General features: G+C 58.8%; 1 protein-coding gene across 1 annotated transcript in view; it reads left to right on the top strand.

The window, feature by feature from the left end:
- The first annotated feature begins 355 nt into the window (after window positions 1-355).
- NIBAN2 (niban apoptosis regulator 2) overlaps window positions 356-16894 on the top strand; it is a 48554-nt gene continuing 32015 nt past the window's right edge. The window contains exon 1 of the mRNA XM_081103290.1: window positions 356-561. Within this exon, the coding sequence (XP_080959416.1) occupies window positions 507-561 (55 nt within the window). The 5' untranslated portion in view covers window positions 356-506. The remainder of the gene's footprint in view (window positions 562-16894) is intronic.

Raw genomic sequence — 16894 nt, 5'->3', positions numbered from 1 at the left:
GGGGCGCAAACGCGCTCCTGCCTAGCGCCCCCTACCAGCCCCCCAAGTCCTCCGTGGCTGGCTGTCTCCCCGCCCAGGGAAGGAGGGAGTGACGCCCAGGGCGACCCGTTCTTTCAGATGCCCCCCAGCCCGTGGCCCGCGCGCCTCTCCGCGTCTCTCCAGGTCTCCCGTCTCCGCTCAGCTCTTTGTCTCCATCTGCCCCGCTGTCCCGGCGTCCCCGCCGCCTGCCCCGCCCGCCCGGGGCCGAGGAGGGGCGGGGCTCGGTCCGGGTCCGGGGGCGGCGCCTGGCGGGGCGGGGCGGGGCGGGACGCGGCGGGGCCGGGGCCGGGGCTGGGCTGTCCCCACCGACGCGGCCGGAGCCGAGCGCGGGCAGAGCGGAGGCCGCAGCCGGGGCGACGGGAGCGGCGGGAGCAGGGCGGGTCGGCTTCATGGCGCCAGCGGCGTCCGCCTGAGCAGCGCGGGCAGCGGCGGGTGGCGGCGGGGTCGGGCCGCGGCTCTCCTTGGCGATGGGGGACGTGCTGTCCACGCACCTGGACGACGCCCGGCGCCAGCAGATCGCAGGTGAGTCCCGCGCCGCGCCGCGCGCCCCGGGTCCGACCGGGATCCCTGGCCACGCCCCCGCCCCGGCCCGCCGCTCGCGCGGGGGCTGGGGTCTCGGAGGGCCAGGCCCCGGGTAAGGGCAGCAGCTGCTGGGGACCAAGTCCCTCGTCCGAGCTTGTCTCCTCCACGTCTGGACGCCCCTTCCCAACCTCGTCGGAGCTCATCCTTCTCCCTCCCGAGGGGACTTGACACCCTCTCCCCGCTAAGGGAACCCCCTTGGAGCCGGTCCCGTCGGATCCCCAACACACTACCCCAATCGAGCTATGGGGGGAGGGGGTGTCGTAGCCCCCCCCCCCGCCCCCTCGGATATCCCGCCCGGAAGCATTCCAGGCCCGCTCAGCCTCCTTCCCTAACTGTCCCAGTCCCAGCTCTCCTGGCCCCAGCCCCGGCCCCGGCCCCAGTACACGTGGCTGAGGCTTCCAGGGATGAGCCCATAGATGCCTGGGGCTGAGCCTGGGCAGCGGGGCTAGGAATAGTCGGGGTGCGCAGGAGGGGTGGGTCAGAACCCCATCCTTTGGCTCAGGCAGCAGGGTGCTCCTGCTGTTCCCTGGGGGAAACCTGGGACTGCAGCAGAGTCCGGGGTTCCTCCTCCCCAGCCGGAGAGAATGGAGAGGGGGAGAAGCTGGGAACCCCAGTTCTGTGGCTCACCGCCCTGCCCTGGGTGAGGCTGCCTGGCTGAGCTCTTGGACAGGCCTCTTAATGTCCTGGTGCCCCGGTTTTCTCCTCTTTGAAATGGGGTGAATGATTTCTTCCTTTAGTTATGAGTTGTTGAGAGACTCAAGTGAGATAACTTACGTAGCTTGCTTGGCACAGAGGCTGGCACAGAGGGGGCACCGGTGCACAGGTTGCTGGTGACTGTGGGTGCCGCCGGGCAGCCATGGAAAGAGGAGACCGTTCCTCCCCCCAGTATTTGCCTCTCCCTGTCCATTGTGCCCAGAGCACTGTGTCCGCTTACACGGATCTTGATTGCCTGGTAGAGAACTTTCAACAGCTGTGTTCTGCCCTGAGAACAGGGACCAGGTGGCCCTTAACTCGGGTCCCATGCCCTCCGGGCACAAAGAAGGGGCTGGGGAAGGCTTGTCCGGTGGCTGTGGTCCTGGGCCCATAGCCTAAGCTCCCCCTTTGTACCAGAATCTGGGGCTGGGCCGAGATGAGGGTGGGATGAGGGTGATGTCGAAATGAGTCAGATCCTCTGAGGCCTGGGACCAGCAGGGGGTTAAGTCCTGGAACTCTGCTTGTAGGACAAGGACTCTGGGAGGGGGAAGGCCAGGGCGGAGTCTTCCTGTCCCCTCCCAGCCGGTGGCAGCCTCCTGGGGCTCTGTAACAGTCCCTCCATTCACGACCTCCTTTGGGGCCCCTCACCCGGCTTGGGTGGGGTGTGCTTCACTTTCTTCAGTGGGGTTTTTCCTCTCCCCACACCCACTCTGGCTCTCCCCTCCTCCCACCTCCTGGGCTGAGAACTGCCAGCACCCCCTTGGCTCCCCTGCCAGGTACAGGGGGTGGGGGAGGCTGGGACCACAAAAGGTGAAGTGTCCTCTCCTGGACAGGGTTGGTTTGTTTTGTGGATACCAGGCTGGGTGGAAGGGGGCTGTGCCCACTCAGAGCTGGCTGGCCTCTCTCTTCTCAGCACTTCAGTGCTATTAATAACCCCCTTCAGATGCCTCAGATTCCTGGTCAGAGCTCACCTGAAGGGGCTCCTGAAGTGTGGGGGTGGCAGGTTGGATGGGGAGGAAGCCAGCAAGCCTCCGGCCCCTCCCAAGGAAGTGAGCTGCCTTAGAAATCTCTGCTGGAGGGGAATGCGGGCCTGCCTTTGCCACCTCCGGGGATCCTGCACCTCCTCTCTCCACCCAAAGAGCAGTGGGCACTTTCATGCCAGGCAATTAAAATTCCAGTGCCCTCCCTAACCTGGGCCTGTTCTTCGCCCAGGAGAGCTGGGGCCGCCCCTGTAGAAACATCAGGGTTCGGAACACCCCATCCCACAGTGCTCTGAGCTCCGAGGCCTGCGGGGGTTCTGTGGCTTGGCTGGCCCGCCCCCGAGCAGGTGAGCAGGTGGATGCCAGCGGGCAAGTCCTGGCAGGGGTCAGGCGGCTCCTGCCCACGGTGCTGTTTTGCTGATTCGCTGTCACAGGCCCTTTCATCCTGGGATTTCAAAGCCGCTGGCAGGCAGGGGCTTGCTTGTTCTCACACCAGGGCCCGTGGGGCTGGGGCAGGACCACTTCCTCCTGCTTTCCTGAGGGAGTTTGCTTGGAGGACAGAGCCCTGGCCCGGGAGCCAGGGGGCCTGCGTCACCTGGGCAGCCACCTGCTCTCTCCGGGCCTCAGTTTCCCCAGCTGAGAACTGAGAGGTGTCAGAGCCGATCAATCCCAAATTTCCCCCGCAAGTCGCCTCCAGACCTGAGCCAGCTGAGGGTCCTCACACAGACTCAGGCTTATTCGCTGGCAGGACCTTGGCCCAGCATCTTAATCTCAGCTTTCTTATCTGTGAAGTGGGACTCATAGTCCCTTGCTACTAAGTACTCTTGCAAGGATTTAATAAGATAAGCAAGGTAAGAAACGCAGCCCAGTGATTGCGGCACAGGAAGTGCTCAGCGAACAATTGCTAGGATGGAGCTGGCCCCTGACTCCCTGTGACTGATCCTCTGGTGGGCAAGGGCAGTGGCCGGTGTTTGGAGTTTGAAGGGGGCAATGGTAGCTGTGGGTTAGGTCCCATCTCTCTGAGGGGTGTGCAGGCCTGGGGTCAGGGTCTCTGGCTTTAAGAATCTACCGAGGTTTTCAGAAACCTGATGCCTGGGTTCCTTCGATGTTGGCATGTGTGTGAGATGAGGTGGGTTACCTGGAGCGGGAGGGCAGTGTGGGGAACCCTACAGGAACTGGGAGGTGAAGGGGTGGGGCTGGGCCCAGAGGACGGGACTAGGACAAGAGCGTGGAAGTGCCGGGGTGGCCCAGGTCAGAGCTGTATGGGGGATTCCTTGCCTATGGTCTGAGCCACATAAACCAAGATGGAGCAGGTGAGGGAGTGAGCTCACTGTTGCTCAAGATGTGCAAGTAAGGGCCGGGTGCTGTGCCGTTAGCAGAAAGCCAGGCATTGCCTGGAGGGGCCCTCCGCCTCTAGTACAGCCTTGAAGGACTCTCCGTTGCTCTAGAAAGTCTGTTGAGCAGGATAAGGTTGTGGGGGCTGAGGGACTCCCCACCCCCAACACACACACACACACACACACACACACACACACCTATAAAGTTTATCACCTGAGAGGGCTGCTGAGGGAGCCTGCCCGCACCTGAGCCCCTCCCTTCCGCTAAGCTCACCTTTCCCCTTGCTAATTCTTTTTCGAAAGAGCAGCTTTATTGAAACATAATTCACCTGCCAGACAATTCACCCACTTAAAGTGTACAGGTCAATGTTTTTTTGTGTGTGTAATTCACAGAGTTGTGCAACCATCACCGCCATCAATTTTCAAACATTCTCATCACCCCTGAAAGAAACTCTACCCATTAGTCGTCACGCCCAGTTCCTCCAGTCCTTCCCATCTCTCTGCATCCACTGGGAACATTGTGTGGCCGCAGGGCCATCGGACACGCAATGTGGGAGTGTGAGATAGAAAGCCCAAAGCTCCCTCCCCCGCCCTCCCTTCAATCCCACTCCCAGCAGAAATCACTCAAGTGTCACTGTTTCCAGCTCTGTGTACGCATGCAGTTAGCTCTGTTTATGAAAAGAGGTCCAATTATGTGTTTCTGTGGTTTGACTTCTTTCGCTCAGTATATTGTGAATATTTCTCCATGTCAGGACACACACGTCTGCCTCGTCCTCCTGGGGGGGACTTCTCTCTACCTATCCCCTGTCCTGGACGTGTGGGTCGTTTCCAACGTTTGGCCAGTGATCAGCGCGCTGCCTGAACCTTAGCCCATACCCCGAGCCTGCCTCCAGGGTCACAGACGCCTCAAAATGGAACTCCTGGGTCCTGTGTGGATGTCTTGACGCGTCGCCTCTGAAAAGGCTGTTAACATGGGACACCCCTTCCGGTCGGTACGGGTGTCTTGTTTGCTTAATTGAGCAAAACTATGAATGCCCTTTTCCAAATCGGTTTTAAAAATTTACCTCTCCACTTTAGGAAGTGGCTGTAGGTCCCAGAAGTGAAGGGATGGAGGTGTCTGCTTCGGCCACCCCCTACCCACGTGGCTGGCTGCCTAGCTGCTGCCTGGGCTTTGCAGAGGGACCCAGCTGGCCGGCTCCACCTGGGCTGCTGCCCTTAGCCAAGGTCTGGGCCAGTCCCTGGGGTGAAACGTCTGGGGATTCTGCTCCGCTCTTGTGTCTCTTACATAATGTGCTTTTGTTGGTGTTGACCCTGCCTTCCCCTTTGTCCAGCCTCCACCCTGTCCTTTCTCACTGCTGAGGCCTCCGGCCTAGCCTGCTAGGAGCTGCCTTCTGCCTCACCCCTCCATCCTTCCCCCTTCACCCCTCCATTCTTCCCGTACGCACTGCCAAAGAGACCGTTCTAGACCCAAATCGGGCCACGGCCCTCCCTCCCTGCCTCCAAATAGTGAAGTTTAGACAAGAATAGGCATCACTTGCCACCTGTGATAACCACTTTATTCTTTTTTTTTTTTTAATCTTCACCTGAGGAGTGAGGATATTTTTTCCATTGATTTTTAGAGAGAGCGGAAGGGAGGAGGAAGAAGAAGGGGGGGGGGGGGAGAGAAATGTCGATATGAGAGAGACACATCGATTGGTTGCCTCCCAATCGATGGAAGGCAACCTGTCTGGCCAGGGATTGGACCTGCAACAGAGGTAGGTGCCCTTGACCAGGACTTGAACCTGAGACCCAGTGGCTGCAGGCAGACACTGTAACCATTGGGCAACACGGGCCAGGGCACCACTTTGTTCTCTAGTGGCTTTCCCTTCTGTGTTTATTGCTATACATTGCTGAGACCACGACTCATTTTGTGTCTTGCTTCTTCCACTGAATGATGTATATATAGGTCGTTGGGACCTCCCAAAGGCTGCCTCTTGTGCCACTGAGGCCGTCCATGCAGAAAGGCGACCTCCTTAGCCTTTCCCCTAATGCTGGGCATTGCCATGTCTCACTGTGACCAGACTGTGGGCTTTCGGGGGCAAACCGAGTCACTGTGTTTGCTTCCTCCTTTCCTGCCCTGTCCAGCTCTCCTGCTGAGGACAGACTCATCCTCTGGCCCCACTCTCCCCTGGCAGCTTACACCGATCTGGGCCTTTCAAGGGGGGCTCTTCCTGGGAGCTCCCGACACCTCTGAGCATCTTTCCACAGGTAGTGGGCTCAAAGGGGCTGCCTGTGAGCTGGGGACATGGACTGATGACATTGACCTTTGGGGGTGTGTGACCACTTACTCGGGCTACTTCCCCGGCTGGTACCTTCAGGGACTCTGTTGATATGTCTCCTGCCTGGGGATGGTGGTTGTTGGAGGAGGGAGGGGCTGTATGAGTCTCTGAACAGTCTCTGTAAGATTAGTCACCCTTTAACTGAGCACTTACTATGTGCCAGGCCTTCCGTTGCCTGTATACCTCATGAATCCTCACCCTCTGCGCCCTCTCCAACATTTTACAAGTGGAGGTAGATCAAGCCAGTGGCAGGCCCAGGCCCAGGCCCAGACCTGGGAGTCCGAGGTCTTAGCTATTCAAACCACCAGGTTGGGCAGGGGGGCTACGTGGAAAAGGGCCTGACAGGAAGCAGGCATTGGGGGGCGCGGGCGTGAGGATGTGGGGAGCTGAGTGGGAACAGAGCTGAATGTGTCAGAGGCTCCTGTAGGTTGCACAAATCTATCCCTTCTGTCATTACTCATTCTGAGACTTAAGTCCCTCCTTGGCCAGTCCTGTTCTCGCTCACGTTGCCCCCTCCTCCTCTGCAGGCAAAGCTCATGACTCACTCTGCCCTGGGTCTCTGGCAGCAGCATCCTGCGGGTTGCACAAATTCCTGAGCTGCCTTCCCCTTCCCCCGCCCCACCCCCTCCACTTCCCTGCCTGGGAAAGGAGGGTTGCCGGCTAGTTCTGAGGAATAATGAAGGCAGATGCCTACCTCCACCTCTACCTCTACCCTCTTCTACCCTCGCAGAGCTGTGGAGCCGAGCCCCCCTCCTGTAGAATCTTAGGCTCTGAGTCAGGAAGGCTGCAATCTTCTGATCTCACAGATTTTAAAACTGGAAGAGCAGGAAGTGCCTACCTCTCCAGCGCACCTGGTCCCACCCGCTGGGAACTGTCCAGGTTTGGAGATTCACTACCTCTGGCCCACTGCCTGGTGACACAGTGGATGGTAAGTTAGAAGAAGCAGGGAGTTGAGAGGTTCGGGGCCCAGCTCTGCCACTAGATGGACCTGTGTTTTGGGACAAGTGGGTCACCTTCGCTGAGCCTCAGCGTCCTCTGGGAGAGAGGATGATCGGAGAGAGAGTACCGGCCTGGAAGGGAAGGCACGGGGCTGGTGAGCAGTGAGAACAGTGGGTAGTAGCTGTTCTGATCGGCACGTCCTTGAGGGCGATGTGCCAGGTCTGTCCTGGGGCCTCGGGGACCCTCAGCCCCTTTCCATGTGCCCCAGAAGTTGGCCTGCCCCAGGTTGAGGAGCACCAGCCCGCGGCTCTGGACACCTGGGGCCGTCAGCAGGTACCGGGAGGGTGGCGCCCCAGGGGCTATGGTTCCACTGCAGAGTCAGCCGCTCTACATCATCCGCACTGTGCCGGCACTGGACAGGACACACAGAACAAATGAGTGACAGACAGATGGAAACATACCCCCTTGCCTGGCCGCGTGTCCAGAACGAGACTTTCGGGTCTCCAGCCTGGTCCTGTTGACTCTGGACCAACACCCGTGCCTCTCTGTGTCTTTTCTGTGCCTCTGTGACCCGAAGACCAGTATCTGCTCCTGGGCATTCTCTGCCTCTGAGAACCCTTTCCTCAGGGACTCAGGATGCCTTCCAAAGGCAGGCTGGGTGGGCTTGGGTGTGAGTTGAGGTGGAGGGTCTCGGTCTGCACGCCTGTGAGCTCTGGTCCCAGACACACTTGGTCCTTCTTTTATTCATTCAATCAATAGTTACTGAACACCGATGTGTGCCAGGCACTGTGCTAGGCACCAGAGACGCGCTGATGCACAAACTCCTGCATGGCCCCTGCCCTTCTTAGAGGGCCAGACCTCCGAGGAAAGTGTGAGGGGAGGTGTGGCCTAGTGGGTGAGGGAGGGAGAGGGTGAAGTGGAGGAGCCATAGGGACTGACCTCGGAGAGGAGGGGACCTTTTCCTGAGGGTCACGGGGAGGCCTCAGAGGTATTTTCAGGCGCAAGTGGCACAGGCAGGTCAGCTGTGCGTGAGGGGAGATGAGAGGAGGACCCCGTGGTGAGCCAGTGTGGATGGGGGTGGGGCACAGTCAGGAGACAGTGTGGATGGGGGAGATGGAACAACCAGGCCGCCGTGATGGAGATGTGTGAGGTCGGGGAGATCCGGTGTCTGCTCTTCTTGGCGCTGTTGGGTTGGTTTATCAAGGCAGCCAGTGGCCCACCTCTGCTCGCATTCCTACAGCTCGGAGTGTGAGAGCCTCCTTCCTTTCCCGGGGCAGAGTGGGAAGAGGGCTAGGCCTGGGTTCTGAGGACCTAGTTTTGAGACCTTGTCTCAACTACCCTGTTATTTGACAGGGCCTTTCCCTTTTCTTGGCCTCAGGTTCCTCATCTGTAAAGTGGGCATAAGGTAGCCCAGCCCTGCTAGGTTGTGAGGGATCAATGAGATGATGTGGGCAGAGCTTTTGGGTTTCAGAAAGCGTTGGCTCCTGTCACCATTAGCTATTACTGTCGTGCATATTCCATGAAAGGACTGGCCACTGGAGCCACTCCTCTCAGGGAGAGCTAAGTGCAGGGCTTGGGCCAGGGCGTGGGTGCCGGGTCCATGTGCAGGGGTGGGGGCTCCAGTGGGCAACTGGGCACTCAGGGGGAGGGGGGGAAGGAGAATGGATTGTGGTTTGCAAAGTGTGAACCCCACTTTCCCACCCACACATCTGTGGCCAAGCCAACCACAGCTGCTGCCCTTCCTCCGCACACCCCACGCAGAACAGAGCTGTTTGTGCCCCGCCGTGTTTGTTAAGCCAGAATCTTCTAGAAGAGGAGTCCCTTGAGCAGGAAACTACTCATCCCCTGTGCTCTACCACCTTCCAGGAGCCATATGGGTGCAGGCTAGAGGTGAAGAGTCCCAGGGCTGGTGCCAGGTGACCTTTGGCAAGCCCTTCTTCCTCTCTGGCCTCACTTTGCCTTTCTGCGCAATGGGCACAGGACCGTCTCGAGTGCCCTTCTAGTGCCCTCTGACTTCTTGGGAGCCTGTGGATCTTGGGCTGCATTGAAGGCACAGCGCAGGTGCCTAGAAAATGTTTATGGCATGATGCCATCTTGCTGGGGAAGGAAGAGCTGTCTTGTGCTGGCCGGAGGGCCTGAACAGGGCGGTGGGGATGGCGCCTCAGGGCCTAAGCTTGGTGGTGGTTCTGAAGCAGTGACATGAGCTCATGGGACTCAGGCCAGCCGAGAAGCTCCATCAGGCTGGATGCAGTGTGGTTTGCGTTACAGAGAGAGTGGATCTTTATGTTTTACCAAGTGTACAATTGGCGTTGAACACCTACCTGGTCAGCCCAACTCAAGAGGCAGCGTGTCTGACCTTGAGGGGGAGGTGGCTGGCTTCTGCCACCGAGGGACCCCGTGGCCTGTTACTGTCCTCAGAGCTCCGCTGTCAGTGAAATGGGAAGGTGATCCTGCCTCTGGCTGTGTGGATGCTGGGAGGCAGTTGTCCCGGCACATGGGAAGTGGCAGTTTCATCGTAGCCGAGCTCTGGGAGGAGCTGTGTCATTTGCCCGGCCTGCCAGGGACTTCAGGGGTGATGGGCCACCCAGAGGGGAGTGAGCTGACAATTGCACTTCTGTTTCACGCGTTGTTTGGTTTGGGGGAATGCTTGGGGTAGTGGGGAGAAAAGAGAACAGGCTTAAGGTTTGGGGAGCCGCAGCGGCCTGGAAGGGTTGCTGGGTCTGCTCGGCCGCAGCTCGCCCGGCGGAGTTTGGGACTGGTCTGATGGGCATGGGCTGTTCTCTTGTCTAGCCCGGGCCCTGCTTCCTCCTAGCAGGAAGGACCCTTTGCTGGCATCTAACCATCCCTCCCCCCATTTTGTAACTGAGTAAACGGAGGCTCAGAAGGGAAGGGGAGGTACCCAGGGTCTTGGCGCCCCCAGCACCAAGCCCTTTCCACTCCTGGGTCCCCTCTGCCCCCATGGCCGGCCCCAGACAGCAGAGACTGGTCAGGGAGGGAGGGAGCGGCTGGGTGGGGCTGTGAAGGTTGTAATTTGGAGAACCAAGTAAACAGCCCTCCGTGAGGGAGAGAGAAGCTTCTCTGTGCTGGCCTCACAGATAGGCCAGTGTCTGAGGAGACAGCCCAGGCCTGTCCGCCCGCCGCAGACAGTGAGGTGTCGGGAAGATTTAAAAAAGCCAAAGCTCCGCTCCCCTCCCAGCCCTCCCCCACTCCCACATTTAATGCTTCCAGGAAAAGGGGAGGGGGCGAGGGGGCGCCTGACCCCCTAGATGACCGCTGCTCCACCCTCCAGGCTCAGCGGGGCTCAGCACGCGCACAGCTCACTGTGTGACTTCGGTCCAGGGGTCTCCTCTCTGGGCCTCGGTTCTCCGTCTCTGAAATGGGAGTGGCCCTGTCTCTCCAGGAGGGGGTGAGGGCGGGGGTGACTGAGCGAGTGGTCGAACACAGGAGCCCTTTCTCTCAGCCAGGACCTGGACGCAGACTCTCTTCGCTTCTTTGTGGCCGGAGGCGGGGCTCCCTGAGCCCAGGGGTTACTTTCTCAGTGACCGGAGCCTCCCATCCAAGTCAGGCAGGACGGGCCCAGCTCAGCTCTCCTGTTTTCCTGTTGAGGTCCAGGCAGAATCCGAGAGGAGCTGCTTCTGGGCCTTCCCCGCAGGTGGGGGCTGGGCTGCCTGTCTGGTTGCGAACCGCCCCCTCCCCACCCCCCCCCACCCGGCTACACACACACACCCGCCCCGCCCCTCCCCCCTTGAAGCCCCCCTCCCTCCTCCGGGGTGGGCCGGCCAGCAAACTTCCTGTGTGATTAGGGGCAGAGCCTTTCCTCCCTCCCCCTCTCCTCTTCCTGCGTCCCCTTGAGACCGGCTCTGAATGGGATCTCTGTGTAGCCTCCACTCTGGGCCTCAGTTTCCCATGGTTCAGGGAAGGGGTTGGGTGACTCTGGAACGCCCTCTGGGTGGAGTCCCAGACCCCGGCCGGCCCTGCAGGACCCAGGGACCAGCCCTGGCAGCCAAGGGCACTCCTCCCGCGGCCCCACCCGCAGTCTGGGCCCTTGCGTGGTTGTGGTTCTAATTCTCCTCTAAGATATGGCACCAGGAGCGCTCGGTCAGAGTGGCGTCGAGGGTCAAGAGCTTGCCCAGCAGCCACTAGCCAAGCCCCCCCCCCCCCCCCAGTTCCTTTGGTCCTACTCCTTAGTTTCATCGGCTGCACAGTGGGAATGGTAATACTTCACCGGGTTGTAAAGTTTAAATGGCATGATGTGTGTTTATCAGTCACACTTACATATATTTAACACAGAGGCTGGGCACAAGGATCAATAGCTATAATTAACACCTACTGGTCTAAATGACTTTAATTCCTTAGCGGTGAGTGACTGAATCAGTGTCATTGCAAGGTTTACGTTCTCGCAGCAGATAGGGGCCCCGGGGCTATTGGGATGAAGGGTCTGGTGGCTGCAGAGTGTGGCTTGGGGTTCGGAGGGGTGGGTGGGGCAGATGCAGGCGGGGGCAGAGCTCTGGCTGGTTCTGACTTCCCCTCTTCCTTCGGGAAGGAGTGGTTCGGGCCCCGTGGTGCCCAAGAGCGCCCGAGACCGCAGGCACGGAGCTCAGGCGGCCAGCCACACAGGGCTTCCTTCCTCCTGGGCTGTGCTCCTGGCAGTCTGACTGGCTTTGAGCCCTTTGTTCTTGTCCTTGAGCCCCGAGGGGATGCCCGGTCTGGGGGAGGAAGGGTCCTGGGGCCTGGTTCCTGGTCCCTCTGCAGTTCCAGGGCCGACAGGACGGAAGCCCAGATGTGACAGGCAGGGGACAGGACACCTGGTCCTGGTGCCCCCACTGATGTGCTGACTCACTGTCACAGGGCACACGAGTTTGACACCCAAATCCGGCTCGCCCGGGCCTGTCTGTAGAGCTCAAGGAGAGATGGAGCAGCAGTTACCAGCCAGTCATTAAGTAAATTATTATCAGAGGGCAAGTCTTTGTGACAAATGACCACCCTCTAGAGCGCTCACACTTGTGGGTCCTCGCGCAGAGCCCCGATGGTGGGGTTGTCAGCAACGCCTGTTCTTGGCTCTCCTGTCACAGATGGGGGAACAGGTTCCTGATGGCCAAGGGACTGGCCCAGGGTCCTCTGAGTGGGTGGGAGAGCAGCCCCAGTGCCTTCCCGCTGGGCACCTCATTCCTGGTCAGTAACTGCTGGCCCCATGCAGGGCCTGGGCCGTCACTCCTGGGTTTTAGGACGGTGCACAGTCTCTGGGATGCAGAGCTGAGTTGCAGGTTTTGGGGACTGGGTTTGGTAGTCCCTGAAATCCTTTCTTTGTGCTTCCTGAGGCAGAAATATAGGGTACAGAGGCCTCTGGGACTACAGCCCTGGGTGCTCCTCACGCTGCACAGAAATGACTGCCTGAGCGGGGTGGTCCTCGCCAGCCCCCGCCAGGAGGAGCAACACCGGAAAGGCGGCTCAGAGCCCCTGGTGAACCTGCCTGTCATTCCACACCCAGAATTTACCCAAACGTGGCCAAGTGGTTACGTTACGTTATAGCATTGGTTACAGCAAGAAAAAAATAAGGGTGTCAATCAGTAGGTCATAATCTGTGGCCAATAGGTGAAGATGTAGCTCTGTTCGTCTGCAAATGTATAAGTCTGTACAGATGTAGAAAAAAATACAGGAGGAAATTTATCAAAATACTAATAGAGATTTTTTCGGGGTGGTAGGATAATGGATTATTTATTTTCATTCTTCCCTTGATTTCTTTTTTATGGTAAATATATTAAAAATGTAAGACTAGTCCTATTGACCGTATTTTGGGGGAAATTTTGATTCTTTTGTCTGACTCCAGAATCTAAGCCACTCTGGCCTGTGGGAACCCCAAAGGGGTTGCAAAGGGCCGGCTTGGAAAAGAGGTAGAAAGCAGGGAAGATTCTGGAAGGAGGGGTGTTTGAGTTAGGTCTTGAAGGACAGGATGGATTTTGGCCATCACAGTTGGGGTCTAGGCAGGTAGAGGGAGTGGCTTAGCGCAGACAGTTGCCTGTCCTTGGAGGGGGCTGGGGGACTGGGGCTAGAGAGAGAGGGGCAGGAGCTCTGCCTGGTGCAGCCTTGAGTGCCAGGCGAAGGGACCAGGGAGTGGGGAGCCTTTTCTCATCAACACTCATTGGCTGGGCTTTGAAAGTGGGTTTTCCCTGTGCTGCTGTGAGTAAGAATAGAGGCCGCACTTCCTCTGTGCCCTGCCCGAGGCACTGTGGCTGCAGATGGATGAGACTATGGATGGATTCCACAGTATGGAGCCCCTCGCTGTGCCAGGCAGTGAGGGTAGGTGTGTGTGGGTTCTCATTCCACTGGGAGAGTCTGTGACCCATCAGTCTGCCACCCTTAGGTACCTGCTCACTGCTCCGGCCAGAACATGGCCCCAGGTCCCAGGTGACCTGTGTGTCTGCTGAGGGCGTGCGAGGCCCATGGCTGGGCTGGAAGTCTGCGTTCGGTGGTGCTCAGGGCTTCCCCTCTGCCTGTCTTCAGTGTGTCCTCTGCTCTCTTTCCCCATCAGTACAGGGGGGCTGGCCATCACCTCCTCTGAGTGCTGTGAGCTTTCCGAGGGATGCCGCTCGCCTGGTGCCTGGCGCAGAGCGAACACCCACTTGGGGTGCAGTGTTCCCTCCTGAAGGACTCCAGCTGCCTGGACTCTGGTGACAGGCTGGTGCTAGGCCAGGTCTCCCAGCAGTGAGCTCTTACCTCCCTCTCAGACCCACAGTGGCTCCCACCTGCCAGCACCCGCCAAAGGCTGGCCCTCGGTTCCTGGAGTTTGAGCTTTCAACTTTGAGCTTCCTCAGAACTGTCCTTGTTGTTACATAGACGGTATCTAACCAATGAAAGCAACATAAAGATAATGGGAAGAAGGTGAACATTGCCAATTACCCTGCCACCCAGGAAGAATGACTTCCAGGCGTTTCCTGATGCAGAAGCAACAGTGGGGTGTGGGCACCGCATAGGGGCCATGCCCCCTGCAGTGTGTGGAATGGTGCAGAATGTTCCATTAGGCCCCAGTGGTCTGCTTTTCAGCTTGCTCGGCCAAACCTCTCGTGCTGGGCACTTGAATTGTTTGTGTTTCTCCCTGCGGTAAACAGGGTTACTCCATCCTTTCTACGGTTGAGAGCTTGCTCAATGCCAGCTCGTGTGAGGGGCTGTGGGTGCCCGTTGGGGAGGTAGCCATTGTCCGCACCCTCCCAAGGACCCCCTTCTGGGAGGACACACCCAGCACGGAGCTCCAGCCCAGGTTGGAGGGGGCGGAACAAGGGCATCCTTGGGAGCCCGGGGAGCAGTGGTAACTCAGACTTGGAGGTCAGGGGAGGCTTCTGGGAGGGCTGGGTGTCCAGGCAAGACCTAAAGGCTGAAGGAGGAGGACAGGGTCATGGGCAGAGGGGCAGCTCGGCAAAGGCCCAAAGCCCAGAGAGCGCAGGTGTTAGGGGAACCAGAATTTCCCAGAAATTGGTGGTTTTGTCTCGGTTCTTGTTGGCCCTGGCAGCAGCTTCCCCATGCGCACAACACTTTGGTAGTTGTTTCTTGGTGTCCATACATCTGTCCCTCGGTGGGGGCCACGGAAGCGGGGTGATGTGCCTGCGCCCCTGTGAGAGTCGGCAGACAGGCCTCCGCCTCTCAGCGGGGTCTCCCCCACCCCCACCCCCTGTGCCCGCACAGAGAGGGCAGGAGAGGCTCAAGTGCAGGGCCTGCTCAGCTCCAATTTCTCCGCCCTTCGCAGGTGCTGTATCGTTTGACAGCATCTGCTGGGAGAGGAAACTGAGGATCTGAGCTTAGGTGACAGCTCGGCTTGTGTGATGGGGTGGTGACCTTTCCTGCCACCGATGTGTGCGACCTTGAGCTAGCCTGGCCAGCTCCAGATCCGGCCCCAGCTGTACAGGAAGCGCCCTGCTGGGATTGGAGAGCTCCTGGCTGAGGCCAGCCCCGAGGGTGGGGAAGGGCTGTCCCCAGGCCTGAGCTGGCTTTTCTTTCCTAAATATATTGTTATTGATTTCAGAAAGGAAGGGAGAGGGAGAGATAGAAACATCAATGAGGAGAGAGAATCATCCACCGGCTGCATCCTGCACGCCCCCTGCCTGTACCAGGGATCGAGCCTGCAACCCTGCCTGTGCCCTGACTAGGAATCAAACCATGACCTCCTGGTTCATAGGTCGACACTCAACCCCTGAGCCACATCAGCCGGGCCTGAGCGGGCCTTTCTCAGAACCCCATCCTCTCCCTGTTCCCTAAGATGCCTGGGAGACCCTGTGGAGGCGTTCTGGTGTGATCTCTCAGCCAGGGGCAAATACGGGTGCTGCGTGCTGTGCTCCGCGCTGGGCATATAGCATGACTGAGACAGCCTGGGTCCCTGCCCTCGTGGGGGAAACAGACACTAAACAGTTAATTATTAAAGCAAAGTTGTGCTGATGACTAACGGGGGGTTCTGACTTGCAGAGAGGGTGGGGTGGGGGCAGGGAGGGGGAGGTGACTGTCGGGACAGTGCTTTCAGTACCCAGGTCGACAGGTGGAACTTGGAGCAATTTGATCAAGCCTGACGGGTGGGCTCCTCCGGGCCTGCCCACAAGGTCCTGGCTGGGGAGGGAACGCCGTCTTAGGTCACAGTCTGAGGGTGTCAGGGCCTTGAGGGTCCAGTGCGATGAAGTCAGTCCCTTCACTGGACAGACCCCCGAGGAGATGGGAGCCCGGAGGTGTGAGGGACTTGCCCGAGGTCACGCGGGGCAGTCAGTGCCCAGTGGTCTTAGCCCTGCGCCACCGCCTGGAGTCTGCCCCCGGAATCTGCATTGCTTCCAGGGGAGACAATGAGCCTGTCCCCAAACACCTACAAGAGACCCCCCCACACACACACATCCCCTGGGAAGCAGACACAGAACTTGGGCTGTTGCTAAGCGCAGTTTTTCAGGGAGCACAGACAGATAGGGGTCATGCGGGCACCTGGACCAAGGAATGTGCGGCTGGCAGGGCCTCCGAGGGGATTTTCTGGTACCTCCCCTTCTGGTCCCCGAGGAGACCTGCAGCTGGTGACCCAAGGGTGGGGCAGGGCCTGCGTCCTCTGCTGGCTCAGAGGGCAGCCATGGAAGTCTTGTTATTTGAATAAACTTTTCATCTTCTATCTGCATGAAGCCTCCCCATGCTCCGAGTCCCTGGCATTCCAGCCCCAGATTGGGTTTCCTCTGGCCCAGCAGCAAACACATCGTGAATTTTCATATTGGCTCATCCGTCCTCCCTCCCCCTCCCCCTCAGCCTCTCCCTCCCTGGCTTTGAAAAGGCAGGAACCCTCCCCGCGTCTCCACCTCACTTGCCTGCAGGACCCAGGGAGCCAGCACGGCAGGCAGGTGTGTGTGTGTAGCCTGGACTTAGTGTAAAGATGTTGACATCAGAGGGCACTCGGCTAATGAAACGTGGGGGATTGTGCCTCTGTTTAGCCCGTCTCTGTTAGAATTGGGCCAGAGGGACTGGCATTTATTAGTGAGTGGTTCTTATGAGGACAGCAGCTGGGATTTATCGGGCTCTCACCCACTGTCAGGCAGAGTGCCAAACACTTCTCACACTTTGTCTTATTCCTCACAGCAACTCTTTGAGGTGGTGCTCTTTCTTTTTCTCCCCATTTTATAGATGAAGAAGCTGAGGCTTGGAAGTCATGGTCAGCAGCAGAGCCGGGTCTGCTGGGCCCAGAGTTTGTGTTTTTGCTGTTCACCTCCCACCTGGGACAGGATCTTCTCTGTAGCCTCCTTGCCAGTTGGCCACCCAGCCTCTGCTTGCACACCTCCAGTGATGGGGGACTCTCTACCTCGCAGAGCCGCCTGCCCCACGCTGGGCATCTTAGATAGAAAGCCCTCTCTGGTGGGTCCCTGGAGAACAGGCTCCAACATGGCTTTCGCCTGCTATGGCTGGGCTTTCCCAGCGTCTCCCTTTCCAGGGAATTATCCAACTCTTTTGTTTGGGGAGAAGAGCTAAGTCCTTCCTTCTTTTCCTTAGCAGCTCCTGCCTG

The sequence above is a fragment of the Myotis nattereri genome (assembly GCF_964212035.1).
Source record: "Myotis nattereri genome assembly, chromosome: 12".
NCBI classification, from domain to species: Eukaryota; Metazoa; Chordata; class Mammalia; order Chiroptera; family Vespertilionidae; genus Myotis; species Myotis nattereri.
Note: the sequence above shows the minus strand (reverse complement) of the source record. Positions and strands in the feature narration are given on the sequence as shown.